The 15,292-nt window shown below is 34.5% G+C and overlaps 1 protein-coding gene across 1 annotated transcript in view; it reads right to left on the bottom strand.

The window, feature by feature from the left end:
* Positions 1-15,292, bottom strand: part of RPS6KA5 (ribosomal protein S6 kinase A5) — a 220,731-nt gene that overhangs the window by 21,631 nt on the left and 183,808 nt on the right. Inside the window, 4 exon segments of the mRNA XM_043982310.1 lie at positions 2,645-2,666; positions 4,419-4,441; positions 4,443-4,540; positions 4,543-4,588. Coding sequence (XP_043838245.1) covers positions 2,645-2,666; positions 4,419-4,441; positions 4,443-4,540; positions 4,543-4,588 — 189 coding nt within the window.

Raw genomic sequence — 15,292 nt, 5'->3', positions numbered from 1 at the left:
AGAAGTGAAAAAACAAGGTATATCTACTGAATTCCTATTTTTCTTCTATCTGCTCTATCAAGGAGAATGATTTTCAAATTTGGAAGGCTATTATAAACATCATGATACATTAAAGAGAGTACTAGATTGGGAGTTAGGAGATTTGTATATAAGTATTAATCAAGGCTCAGTTCAAGTAATTAATTTATGAGATACTTGATCAATCACTTTTAGGTCTTCAATTTCTTTGTAATTAAAGTGAGGTTGCACTAGATAATCTCATGGTTTCTAAGAAGCAGAAGATGAGCACCAAAAAGAAAAAATGCCCTAAAGCACTATTATTAAGAAAAATGAAAAAAATTAAAACTATGAGGTTCTACTTTACAATGAGCAGATGGGCAAAAATGACAAAAAATGGAAAACTCAATTTTTGGAAAGACAGTGAAAAGAAAAGCATTCTAATGTACAGTTAGTGAAACTACCAAATTAGGTCAACCCAATTGGAATTTTTGGAAAATAACCCAAAACTATACCCCAAACTATATATGCTCTGTTGATCTGTAATACTACTATTTAGCAAAATATCCAAAGAGGTCAAAGACATGAAGAAAGACCCATAAATACAAACATATTATAGCAACATTTTTTTGATGTACAGAGAATTGGAAACTAAGTGGGGTGTTCAACAATTGAGGAGTGATTAAACAAATTGTGGCATATGACTGTAATGGCACATTCTTGTTCTAGAAGAAATAATGAACATAACACATTCAAAGAAACCAGTGAAATCTTGTATGATCTTATGTAGACTGAAAGCAGAACATGAAGAACAATTTATGCAACAATCACAATAATGTAAAGGACAACAATGCTGAAAGAATTAAGAACTCTGATCAATGCAGTGGACCAAACATGACTTCAGAAAACTGAAGATAAATCATGTTTCCCACCTCTTGGCATAAAGATGAACTAGAAATGTGGAATGAGGCACATATTTTCAGACATGGCTAATATGATTATCTACTTTGTTTGACAATACTAACTTGTTACCATTTTTTGTCTGGGGGGAGTTAGGGGGTACTCATAGAGATTAAAAAATAAAAGAACATAAACATTTTTAAATTTGCAGAAGAAAACAAAATTTCAGAAGAGCACACAAATAGGACAATTTTGTTAGAACCTTTAAAAATACAAAGCCTTTTAAAATTTAATACACACAAGAAAGCAAACTGTATAACTTCTCTCCATTCACACAGCTATCACCTTCCTTCAGTCTCTCATCACTTCTTGCCTAGATTAATTGCAAAGATCTCTGAAAGGTTTTCTTGCTTCAAGCCTTCCACCACTTCAGACTATCTCTACTCATTGCTGCCAAAGTAATTTTAAGTACAGATATAACTTTGTGACTTCTCTACTCAATCACCTACAGTTACTTCTTATTGCATCTAGGATAAAATGTGAACTCTGGTTAGTTCCTACCTTTCCAGCATCACCGGGCATTATGGTACCCCTTACACTCTGAGATCTAGCCAAACTTGTCTCCTCTTTGTTCCTTCAGACATGATACTATAGTTCTTGTCTCTATGCCTTTGTAATCCACTGCAGAATCTTCTCTTGCTTTAAGACATCTGCATGAAGCCTTTCCTGAGTACCTCAAGTACTAATGTCCTTCCTTCCAAAATATCTTATATTTAAGTACTTGGTTTTTTTTTAAACATTAAGTAAACATTTTCAATGAACAAAATCTAATATCTTTCTCTCCCCTTCCCCTCCACCAATTATGGGAAAAGAAAACCCTAGTGAGAATATGCCTGTTCAATCAAAATAATCATCACACCAGACATATCCAAAAAATTGTTTACGTGTACCTGAATCATCACTTTTCTGTCAGGAGATGGGCAACAAGTTTTATCATTGGTTCTCTAGAATATTAGGCAATTATTGCATTTATCAGAGTTGTAAGACTTTTAAAGATTTTTTAAACAAACATATTGTTATGTAAAAAATGCTCTTTCTGCTCACTTTGACTCTATATCCATTCACAGAAACCTTTTCAAATTTCAATGAAACCATTTCTTTCCTCTTAAGGCTATTCCAATTATATTTATGTAGTCTAATTTGTTTAGCTATTCTTCAAATAATGGGCATCCCTTAGTTTCCAGTTATTTGCTACTACAAAAAGATATGCTATATATACTTTTGAACAAATGGGTCTTTCCCTCTTTCTTTGATCTTTTTGGTGTTTGGCCAAGTACTGGCAAGACTGAGTCAATGGGTATGCATTAGTATAGTGACTTGTGGGGCATAGTTCCAAATGACTTGGCTGTGCCAATTCACATCTCTATAAACAGTGCATTAACAGTGTCGCTTCCCACAGTCCCTCCAACAATTGTCACTTTCCCCTTGTCAACTTTGCCAATCTGATAGGTGTGAGATGGAACCTTTAGAGTGTCTTTAATTTTTATTTCTCTAATTATTAGTAACTCAAAGCATTTTTTCCAATTATAGCACTAGCTTTACAATTAAGGCTTAATACTGATTAAATACAAAATTACCTACAATTTCATCCATATGGATGAACTTCTCTATTCAACATAGACTGCAACCCCTCCATATCTAGTACAATTTCTGGTTAACAACCTCTTTAAATTCTGTAGTCCATAACTAGGACCACCCCTTACGTCTTCCTAGCGTTAGTTAAGCCCTTGTCAGAACTCACAGTCTATTAGCATAGCTCAAGAGCCAAGTACCTCCATGTTATGATTTTCTTTTCTTTTTGGGGGTGGGGGTGGGGCAATGAGGGTTAAGTGACTTGCCCAGGGCCACACAGCTAGTAAGTGTCAAGTATCTGAGGTCGGATTTTGAACTCAGGTCTCCTGACTCCAGGGTCAGTGCTTTATCCACTGTGCCACCTAGCTGCCCACCTCCATGCTATGACTTTTTAAGAACTATGCTATGATAAGAAATCAGTGGAGACAGACCTTAAATAATATACTGACTGAAGTGATCTCTTCTCAATTTTCTCTCATAACACTTTGTAACTCCCTTCTAATAAATTCTAATTATATTCTAATGTATATTACACTTATGTAGATACATGTCTTATTTTTACTACTAGATGGTAAGCTCCTTGAGAGCAGGGGCCAAGTCTTACTCACATTTATATTTCCCATACTATGTATGATAGGCCACTTAATATATGTCTTCTGAATGGAAGAATAAATAATGACAGGAAATGGCATTTGGGGACACAGTATTGCTTATTCAGTCCAGTATCCTGTTTCTGAAAGTGGCACCAAATGATATTTTGTGACACTACATGCCCATGAAATATGTCCAATGGTACCTCAAACATTCCTGATTGTTCTTATAAAAACTTATAATAAATCAATTATTAATTTAACCAAATAATTCTTGGATTTGAGTTTTCAAGTTTATGTAGCTTCTCAGAAATTTTTTACAATTTTATGTTTTAATGAAAAGCTAAATAATACCATCTCTTTATTATTCTTTCATATTAGACAAAACATGCTGTTAATTTATTTTGATATATAGTCGGCTTCTTCAAACAGAACTCATTTGTGTTTATTCATACAATAAAACAAAGCTGCTCAGCAAATATTTTTTGCAAATAAAAGGCATAATATTTAATTCAAATGTATAAGCCCCCCAAATTAAAATGAACAAACAACAGTACTAATACATTTAAAACATATTAGCAAACAAATCATCTGAAGTATAAATAACAAAGGAAATGTAAAAAGAAACTATAATAGCTAAGAAATATCTCTAGATGAATGACATATTCAAATAAGTTAAGAAAGAACTCAGAAAAATTACAAGGTTAAATAAAAGAAAAGGCACAAATAAGTAGTAAATACATGCCAGAAGAGGATGATCAGAATGGTGAGGGGACTGGAGAATATCCCATACAATGACTGATTAAAGGAGACTGGAGGAAAAGAAGACTTAGGGGTGACTTTGATAGCTATCTTCAAATAGCTGAAGTTGGAAGAGGAATTAGATATGTTCTGTTTGTACCAGAGGGCCAGGAACTAGGAACAACTGGTAGAAGGTACAGACAAGAAGATTTAGGCCCAAAGTAAGGAAAAACTTCTAAGAACTGGAAGCTGTGCTAAAGTGAACTAGGCTGTCTCTGGAATCAGTGGGTTCCCGTCACTGCTTTGAGCAAAGCTGGACGGACCCATACTTTAGGATGCTTAGAAGAGACTTTTGGACAGGCACAGGTTGAGGTTCCTTTTATCTTTTAGATTTTGTGATTTTCAGACATCTAATCATCTATGTATTTTGGATAATTAATCCAGTGGTATTCCCAAATCAACAATATGATAGCAGCAAGATATCAATTCAATATGCTCAAATAACTGAACAAGTTTATCACATTGAAAGAAACTCACCAAAATGACTCCCAAGCTCACAGATCACAAGATTCATCATAGCCCATTATGATTTAAGAGCTCTGGAGCAGCATAATGAAGGGTAAAGCATGGCGTCTTAAGAGGCTGATTATCAGGTGGCTTTAAACGAGCAAATCCAAATCAATTACCTTAATTTCCAAATTATCATTTTCATCAGTGAACAATAAATTCTGTAAGATAAAAACATGAAAGTTAGATTAATGATTAGTATTCTCCAATAACAGATGCCTTTGTGTAGTGCTTTTAAATTTACAAATACTTTTACATATTATCTCACTTGTTCTTCACAACAATTTCTATGAGATAGGCCCCTATAGATATTATTACCCTTACCTTACAGATAAGAAAAGGGAAGATCATCATATGGCTAGTAAACCACTGCTTACTCCAAGGTCACTGTTCTTTCCACTGTATCATACTTCCTCCCCAGTAGAAAAGATCCTTGAATATATGCTATTCTAGTTATAATCTAGAGAAGTAGCATAGTATAGGAACTCAGGAGCAGATGGATGTTGGATTAAGTGGATTACTACTTCTAACTTTGTGATAAATACCAAAACTTTGACAATGGGCAAAAACACATGATTTTTTTTATGCTCAAGCTTGTCATCTGGCACAACAGGAATAATAGGATTTCTATGTCTAAAGCCAGTTATCATAAGGATTAAAAAATATTCTGAACTGTGGCTTTAGATCATTAACGCATAATGCAAAATGCATAAAACAAGTAAGATGTTCCTGATTGTTTAGGAATTCAGTAATAATAGAAGCTCAGCTCTACTTAACAGCATATGTAGTCCATGTTACACATGGACTAAGAAAACTTACATAAGTCTTATTTGAAATCTGCATTGAATGTCCAATAGGCTACCTTAAAAATGCTATGGGGGGGGGCATCTAGGTGGCTACAGTGGATAGAGCACTGGCCCTGAAGTCAGGAGGACCTGAGTTCAAATCCAGCCTCAGACACTCAACACTTACCAGCTGTGTGACCCTGGGCAAATTCATTTAACCCCAATTACCTCACCAAAAAAATGCTATGGAATAGACTGGTAGGACTGTGTATAATATATATTTCTGCTAGAATTTACTATAATACTGGTGCATGGGAAATAGACCAATTTAGAGAACAATCCTCAACTCTCCCAATCTTGTAACAGAATTTCAAGTTTCCGGATTTATGTGACAAACAAATTCTTAGGAAATCTCAGAGAAAGCATTAGAATTAAATTGCTATCATGACTTTGGTATTTTATGTTGTATAATTGTCCTCTGGGAAAGAGAACTTGATTAGGAGTCAGGAGTCCTGGATCCTAGTTCTCATTTTGTTACCTATTTAATTCTGACCAGTCTCTCACTGTCTCACTATTAAAATGAGGGGATAAGACTAGATGATATCTAATATCCTTTACATTATATTATAAATTATATTATTTTAATTATAATATAAATAATTAATTATAATTATAAATATATATATTATAAATGATCAATTTAATGTGTTTATCTTTAGATTCTGGCAACTAGAGAGACACATCTTTATGCTGTGTTTAAGTTGGCAGTTTGTGTTTTTTGAAATTGCATTTAAAATGTGGAAAATGTATTGTCATTTGAATATAGTCATAATTTTTATTTTATAGTGATTCTATGTAACTGGCAAAAGGAAAGAAGTTCTCAGTTAAAGAAAAGAAATACTGTTAGTATTTTAATTATGATTTCCTTTTTAAAATAAAATAAGCCTTTATGATATTTTTGCTTTTTACATTTACAATTTACATAATATCCTTTCCCTTTGCAGAAAGCCATCCCATATAAAAATAGTATTTTCTTATGACAAAAAGAAAAAGAAAACTGATCAGCACAACTGATCAATTCATTGAAAAAGTCTAAAAACACGTGCAATGTTCAGTGCTAGTGTACCCCTCACCTCCACAAAGGGGTGCCCTCCCATATCTTTATTCAAGCCATGTTGTTCTTTGTAATTTTACAACTTTGGTGAAACTATTATCTCAATTAGGTTTTACTGAATTACTAAGATATTCAAAGTATGCCATTATATCATCAGCAAATAGGGATAGTTTTATCTCCTTTTTATCTTTATGACATTAATTTCATTCTTGACTTATTGCTGTCAGCAATAGTGGGGAGAATGGTCACCCTTGTTTTATTCTTGCATTTACTGGAAAAGGTTCTAGTGTATTCTTTTTTTTTTTTTTGCGGGGCAATGGGGGTTAAGTGACTTGCCCAGGGTCACACAGCTAGTAAGTGTCAAGTGTCTGAGTCCAGATTTGAACTCAGGTACTCCTGAATCCAGGGCTGGTGCTTTATTCACTGCGCCACCTAGCCACCCCTGGTTCTAGTGTATTCTTATTGCATGGGATGTTTACCTTTTGGCTTTTAGATAAATACTTTTTAAATGATATTAAAAAGGTCCCTCTATTGCTTATTACCTTTATAACATTTTTTTAGCAAAAATAAGTGTTGTGCCTTATTAAAGGCTTTTCTGCACCCTATTGAGAAAATCAAGTTGGATGTGTGTAGTTTAAAAAAATTATTTAAAAATTTTTTTGGCAGGCAAATGAGGGTTAAGTGACTTGCCCAGGATCACACAGCCAGTAAGTGTCAAGTGTCTGATTTCATATTTGCAACTCAGGCTCCCTCCTGAATCCAGGGCGGTGCTCTATCCACTGTACTACTAGCCGCCCCCTGCTAGTTTTTAATGATTAATTATGCTGTTATTTCCTTGGAACCTTGCCATTCTTGGTAGAGAAATTTCATCTTGGTCATGATGAATGATTTCTATATAAAATAGTGTATTCTTTGACAGGATTTTAATAATTTTGAATCGATATTCATTTAATGATATTGATTTGTAGTTCCTGTGTTTTATCCTTCCCTAATTTAGGTATTAGGACTATATCTCATTACAGGATTTGTGGTAAGGTGCTTTCTCAATTTTTGAGAATAATTTGTTCAGTAAGAATACTAGTTATTTGTTTTAAAGTTTGATTATCTTTGTGAATCCATAGGACTAGGAGTTTTCCTCTTGGTGGTCCATTTTACAGCTAGTTGTATTTCCTCTTCTGAACATGGGTTATTTAAGATCGTTATCTGATTTTCTGTCAGTTTGAGTATTTTATATTTTTGAAGGTATTCCTCTACTTGTTTTGTGTTCTCAGTTAGCATAAAATTGTGCATAATAGGTTCTGATAATTCTTTTTTTATTCTGGTTTTGCTGTGACTTTACCATGCCTCATTTGTTACTTTGTTGATTTGATTTTCTGGCTTCCCCCCAATGTGAACTGGCTAAAGGTTTATTAATTTTATTGATCTTTTCAAAGAACCAGGCTTTAATTTATGTCTATGGCTTTTTTTTTTGGTTTCAAGTTTATCTTATTTTTCCTAAAATTTTAATATCACCTATTTTCTGTTGATTTTAGGTTTATTTGACAGCTTTCTAATTTTAAAAGTGTTTATTTAATTCATTAAGCTCTTTTTATTTTTATTTTTTGCAGGGCAATGAGGGTTAAGTGACTTGCCCAGGGTTACACAGCTAGTTAAGTGTCAAGTGTCTGAGGCCGGATTTGAACTCAGGGAGTCCTGAATCCAGGGCCGGTGCTTTATCCACTGCGCTACCTAGCTGCCCATTAAGCTCTTTTTTAAAAAAAAGTTTAAAAATACTTTATATTCCCTCAATTACATGTAAAAGCAATTTTTAACAATTATGTTTATAAAATATTTTTGAGTTTCAAAACTTACTCCCTCCTTCCATTCTCTCCCTCATTGAGAAGGCAAGCAATTTGATATAGTTTATATATATATGCAGTCATGCAAAACACATTTTCCACATTAGTCATGTTTGTGAAAGAAAACAGAGACCTATAATAAAAAGCCCAAACCAAAACCAGTAACAACCAAAGAAAAAGAAAGAAGGGAAAGAAAAAGTATGCTTCAATTTGCATTCTGACTTCAGTTTTCTCTCTGGAGATGGATAGCATTTTTCATCATAAGTCCCTTCAGAATTGTACTGGATCACTGTATTGCTGAGAATCACTAAGTCCTTCACAGTTGATCATCAATATAATATTGCTATTACTGTTTACAGTGTTCTCCTGGTCCTGCTCATTTCCCTTTGCACCAGCTTATAGAAGTCTTTCAGGTTTCTCCTGAGAGCATCCTGCTCATCATTTCTTACAGCACAATAATCTTCTATTCACAATCACATATAATGACTTGTTTCAGTCATCCCTCCAATTGATGGACATACCCTCAAGTTCTAATTCTTTGCTACCATTAAAAAAGTTGCTAAAATATTTTTGTAAAAAAAAAGTATTTTCTTTTTCTTTTTTATCTCTTTAGGAGACAGATCTAGTAGTAGTATTACTTAGTCAAAGGGTATGCATGGTTTTATAGCATCTTGGGTATAGTTACAAATTGCTTTCCAGAATGGGTGAATCAGTATACAACTTCTTACCAACAGTTGCATTAGTGTTTCCAATCTTTCCACATCCACTCCAAAATTTGCCCTTTTCCCTTTTCTGTCGTATTAGCCAATTTGATAGGTGTGGCTCAGTTATTTTAATGTGTTTTGTTTCTTTAATCAATAGTGATTTAAAACATTTTTCATATGACTATATATAGAGAGCTCTTTGTCTGAAACCTGCCTATTTATATCCTTTGACCATTATCTATTTTATTGAGGAATGACTCTTATTTTCACAAATTTTGACTCAGTTCTCTATATATTTGAAATGCAGTCCTTTTCAAGAGGAACTTGCTCCTAACTTTTTTTTTTCAGACATGATTTACTCATCCTATATTCCTGTTTATCCTTCTCTCTCTTTCCTTTACCCTGTTCATCACCAAGAATTTTGCTTCTGTCTTTTACTCTACTCCAATTTACCCTCCCCTTCTATTTCTCTTATCTCCTTCTCTTCCTACTTTCCTGTAGTAAGAAAAATTTCAATACCCAAGTGAGTGTTTATGTTATTCTCTCTTTGAGCCAATTCCAATGAGAGTAAGGTTCATGCACTCCCACTCCTCCCCTCCACTGTAAAATCTCTTTCATGCCTCTTGTCTTTCAGATAATTTACCCATTCTACTACCTATTCCTTTCCTCTTTTCCCAGTTAATTGCTCTTTTCTACCCCATATAATCATTTCATCATGTTCTACTCATACCCATGCCCTCTATTTACATATACTCCTTCTAACTGCCCTAGTAATGAGAAAGCTTTTAGGAGTTACAAACATTATTTTCCCATGTAGGAATGTAAACAGTTTAACATTATTGAAACCTTTACGACTTCTCTTTCCTTCTTTTGAGTTTGTATCTAAAACTCAAAATTTCTATTCAGCTTTGGTTTTTCCATCAGGAATGTTTGAAAGCTTTCTATTTTATTGAATACCCAATCTTTTTCCTTTTTTTTTTTTTTTTGGCGAGGCAGTTGGAGTTAAGTAACTTGCCCAGGTTCACTCAGCTACTAAGTGTCTGAGGGCGGATTTGAACTCAGGTCCTTCTGATTCCAGGGCTGGTGCTCCATCCATTGCACTACCTAGCTGCCCCAAAAAGTTGTTTTATGTGGTGCTGATAGTTTTTTGTTTGTTTGTTTGTTTTCAGGGCAATGAGGGTTAAGTGACTTGCCCAGGGTTCTACAGCTAGTGTCAAGTGTCTGAGGTCAGATTTGAACTCAGGTCCTCCTGAATCCACTGTGCCACCTAGCTGCCCAGAATATCCATTCTTTTCTCCTGAAGGATTATACTCAATTTTTCTGGGTAGGGCATTCTTGGTTGTAATCCTAGCTCCCTTGCTTATCATATTCTCAGTCCTCCAATCTTTTAATGTAGAAACTGGCTAAATCTTAGTGTTATTCTGACTGTGATTTGATGATATTTGAATCATTTTCTTTCTAGCTGCTTGCAATAATTTTTCCTTGATCTGGGAGCTCTGAAATTTGGCTTTAACATTCCCAGGAATTTTCATTTTGCCATTACCTGCAGGAAGTGACAGGTGGATTTTTCTTTCCAATTTCTATTTTACCCTCTGGCTACAAAATATCAGAGCAGTTTTCCTTGATAATTTCTTGAAAAATTATGTCTGGGCTTTTAAAAAAATCATGGCTTTCTGGTAATTCAGTTATTTTTAAATGATCTCTTGGATCTATTTTCCAGCTCAGTTTTTTCTCTTTTTCTTTTCTTTTCTTTTTTTGGTGAGGCCAATGGGGATAAGTGACTTGCTCAGGGTCACACAGCTAGTAAGTGTTAAGTGTCTGAGGCCGGAATGAACTCAGGTCCTCCTGAATCCAGGGCCAGTGCTCCTATCCACTGTGCCACCTAGCTACCCCTCAGTTGTTTTTTCCAATGAGATATTTCACATTTTCTTCTACTTGTTCATTTAAAATTTTGTTTTATTGTTTATTGATGTCTCATAGACTCATTAGCTTCCACTCATCCAATTCTAATTTTTAAGGAATTATTTTCATTTAGCTTTTGTACCTACTTTTCCATTTAGCCAATTTTATTTTTTAAGGAGTTCTTGTCAGTGGATTTTTGCGTATCTTTTTCCATTTGGCCAATTCTGCTTTTGAAGGCATTCTTCTCCTTAATGGAATTTTAGATATCTTTTACCACTTGGCCTATTCTTTTTTTTTTTTTGGTGAGGCAATTGGGGTTAAGTGACTTGCCCAGGGTCACACAGCTAGTAAGTTTTAAGTGTCTGAGGCTGGATTTGAACTCAGGTCCTCCTGAATCCAGGGCTGGTGCTCTATCCACTGCACCACCTAGCTGCCCCTATTCTGTTTTTAAGGTGTTATTTTCTTCAGTATTTTTTTGGTGTGTCCCATTAACCAAGCTATCAACTTAAAATTGTTTTTCTTGCATCTCTTTCATTTCTCTTCCCAATTTGTACTTTACCTCTCCTTACTTGATTTAAAAAATCTTTTTGAGCTCTTCCATGGCCTCTGACCATGGAATTAATATTTTTCTTTGAGATTTTGACTTTGATGTCTTCTTCTGAGTGTGTTTTGATCTTGACACCATAGTCAGAATTTTTTTTTTTTGTTACTTGCTCATTTTCTCAGCCTGTTTCTTAACTTTTAACTCTATATTAAAGTGAGGCTCTGCTTCTGGGGTGAAGATTTCATTTTCCCAAGCTTCAATATTTCTCTGTAGTTGGTTTTAGAGCTAGTTCTGGGGTTCTATAAGGTTTCAGTTCTTCCAAAGAGGTATGATCTAAAGAGACATTCATTTACAACACTTCTGTACTTTGCACTAGTCTGTTAGTGACCACAAGCACTATTTGGCCCTGGAATTGTGACCAGGATCCCCACTTTCTTGCAACAGCAAGCTCTGCTGTGCTCGTACTCCTTCTTGCTCTGGGACCACCACTCAGGACTGTGACTGGATCTGAGTATGGGCAATGAAACGGAGTACTGCCCCAAGTGCCCGCAAAGGGATCCCTGTAATCTCCTTCTGACTAGATGTTTGACCCTCTTATCTTCTGTGTGCTGAGAGCTCCAGAAGCAGCTGTTGTGGCTACTGATTCAGTTGCTCCCAAGGCCTGTTGCTGGTTTGCTAGGGGTGGCCTTGCACCATTGAGGCCTCAACTGGACTGCGTTCCTCTTTCACCCCAGTGCATCATACTTTTCCTGCCACCCTTCTAAATTGTCATGGGCTAGAAAATTGTTTCACCCTGTCCTTTTGTGCATTCTGCCACTCCAGATTTTATTTTGAGGCATTATTTAAAGATGTTTGGAGAGGTTTGGAGGAGAGCTCAGGCAAGTCCTTGCCTTTTCTCTTCTATCTTGGCTCTGCCTCTCTCTATTTTGTTAATCTATGTTTATAAGAATATCATTTTCCCTTTGAGAACTGCTTTATCCATATCCCCAGAAATTTATCATGATGTTTCACATTTCTTTCACATAATTGTTGCCTTCTATGATTTGTTCTTTGATTCATTCATTATTTAAGATTTTCTTGTTGAGTCTCCACTTTGGGCTATCTTTTGTTTGTGATCTTTGAACTAATTGCTATTTTTATTGTGTTATGGCCTATAAATGATATTATTAACTATTTCTGCCTTTTCACATTTGTTTGCAAAATCTCTGTGCCCTAATATCAAATAAATTGTTATGAAAATGCCATGCGGTGCTGAGAAAATCACTTATTCTCTGGTAGTTTCATTTAGAAGACACTATAAATCTTTTACCTCTAGTTTTTCCAGCAATTTGTTCAGTTCTAATCTTTGTCTTTTATATATCTTTCTGTTAAGACATCTACAACTGAGAGAGGGACACTAAAATCTCCTATCACTGTTTATGTATATAATCCATGCATACATCCATGTATTCTTTTAGCACTGTTGTTCTCTTTATGAATTTAGATACTATGGCACATAAGTTTGGAAGCATGAACATTTAATATTGATATTGGTTTGTTGTCTACAGTTCTTTTCAGTATAATGTACTTTCCTTATTTATCCCTTTTTAGGTTTTGAATGTTTATTTTTTGCTTTATCTGGCAGCATGATTACAACTCCTGCTTTTTTGAATTAACTTAGTGCATAGTGAAATTTTTTCTAGCTCTTTGTTTTTATTCTGTATACATCTTTACTTTTAATTATATTTCTTGTAAGCAACAGATTGTGAAGTTTTGTTTTCTTATTCAATCTGTTATTTCCTTTTATTGAATGTTTAATTCACATTTAAAGTTATGAGGTTTATATTTCCTCCATTTGTCTCTAATTTTGTTTTTTCCCAAGTTATGATTTTTTCTCTCTTCCATTCTCTTTTCCTCAGTTATTTTAGCTAAATCTTTTTAAAAAAATAGTCCTATTCCTACTAGCTGTCCTCCCCTCACTCTCCAGCCTTTCTTTCTCTCATTGTTACCCCTGTGGTTTTGAAGTTTTGCTTATTAGTTCCTTTTTCTTGCTTGCTTTCCCCCTCTTTTTTCCACTTTCAATTACATAACCAAGTAAAATTCCTCTTACTTGCCTTCCCTTCAATTTATTATGTTCATTGGTTTTAAAATTTTCATTGTTGTGCCTTTTTTAAAAAGGATTTCTTTCCTTCATTCTCTTTATTGTTTACTTTCTCTTTCAGTTTGTTATAGACTTTTATTCTGTGTCTCATGGCTGTTTTTAGTGCTTTTAAATTCTCTTGTATTCCTCACTGAATTAAAATTATGAAGTACCTATTTTGAGTTCTCTCTTCAAAAGAGTTTCTATTACTGCCTTGTAGATCCTGTACCTCCTGGTCCCTTCCCCCGCTTTTTTTTCTGTTGTGCCTCATTCTTGGAAATAGTAATTTCTACAGCTGATAGAGAAGATATATTGTCTACAGTAGGATTCTTCCCATGTATTTGATTGTGCAGTTCATTACTGACCTTGGTCCTCTGTCATTTTTTTGCTAATCATTTGCCTCAAAATTTTTCCCTGGATCTATACTCTTCCACTTTTCAGGGTGTCAGTTGTTCCCAGGAGTTCTGATTCCCCTTTTCCTGAAGCAAGAGGGGTAGTCTAAGCAATGAATTCCTGTAGCTAATATTCACTATAAGGCCCACATCTCCCTTTATAGAATATCTCTCTTCCTTCATAAGAATATTCATCAGTAATACCCCCCTCTCACCACAAGGTTTTCCCTTCTTTTTTTCCCTTTTAAAAATATTATATTATTTTCCCCAGTTGTATGTAAGGACTATTTTCAACATTCATTTAAAAATTAGTTCCAAATTTTCTTCTTCCCTCATCTCCTCCCCCCTTCACTAAGATGGTAAGCAATTTGATATAGATTATATATGAGAAATCATGTAAAACATATTTCCATATTCGTTTTGTTGTGAAAGAAACAGCAAAAAAAAAAAAAAAGGTCACAAAAAATAAAGTGAAAAATAGTATGCTTTGTTCCTTATTCAGACTCCCTCAGTCCTTTCTCTGGATGTGGACAGCATTTTTCATCACGAGTGCTTTGGAATTGTGTTGTATCATTGTATTGCTAAGAACAGCTAAGTTATTCAGAGTTGATCACTGCACAATGTTGCTGTTACTGTGTACAATGTTCTCCTGATTCTGCTCACTTCACTTTGCATCAGTTCATGTAAATCTTTCCGGAGTTTTCTGAAATTATCCTGCTCATCATTTCTTATAGCACAATAACATTCCATAACAGTCATATAGCACAACTTGCTCAGTCATTCCCCAATTGTTGGGTATCTCCTAAAGTTCTAATTCTTTGCCACCACAAAAACTGCTATACATATTTTTGTATAATTAGGCCCTTTTCCACTTTTTTTTGGATCTTTTGGGCATATAGAACTAGTTGTGGTATTGCTGGATCAAAAGGTATACATGGTTTTATAATAAGCCCTTTGGATATAGTTTCAAATTTTTCTTTAGAATGGTGGAGTTCAGAACTCCACCAACAATGCATTAATGTCCCAATTTTCTCACATTTTCTCCAACATTTTTCATTAGCCAATCTCATAGGTGTGAGATGGTACTTCAGAGTTGTTTTAATGTGCATTTCTTTAATTAATAGTGATTAGGAGCATTTTTTTTCATATGGCAATAGATAGCTTTGATTTCTTCATCTGAAAAATGCCTTTGACCATTTCTCAATTGGGGAATGACTCGCATTCTTATAAATTTTATTAGTTTTCTATATATTTAGAATGAGGCCTTTATCAGAGACATTTGCTGTAAAAAGTTTTCCAGCTTTCTGCTTTCTTTCTAGTCTTGGTTGCATTGGTTTTGTTTGTGCAAAATCTTGAAAATTTAATATAATCAAACTTATCCATTCTCCATCTCATAATGCTCTCTATCTCTTGTTTGATCATGAATTCTTCCCTTCTTCATAGATTTGACAGGTAAACTATTCCTTG

This window comes from Dromiciops gliroides, chromosome 2 (genome assembly GCF_019393635.1).
Source record: "Dromiciops gliroides isolate mDroGli1 chromosome 2, mDroGli1.pri, whole genome shotgun sequence".
Lineage (NCBI taxonomy): Eukaryota > Metazoa > Chordata > Mammalia > Microbiotheria > Microbiotheriidae > Dromiciops > Dromiciops gliroides.
Note: the sequence above shows the minus strand (reverse complement) of the source record. Positions and strands in the feature narration are given on the sequence as shown.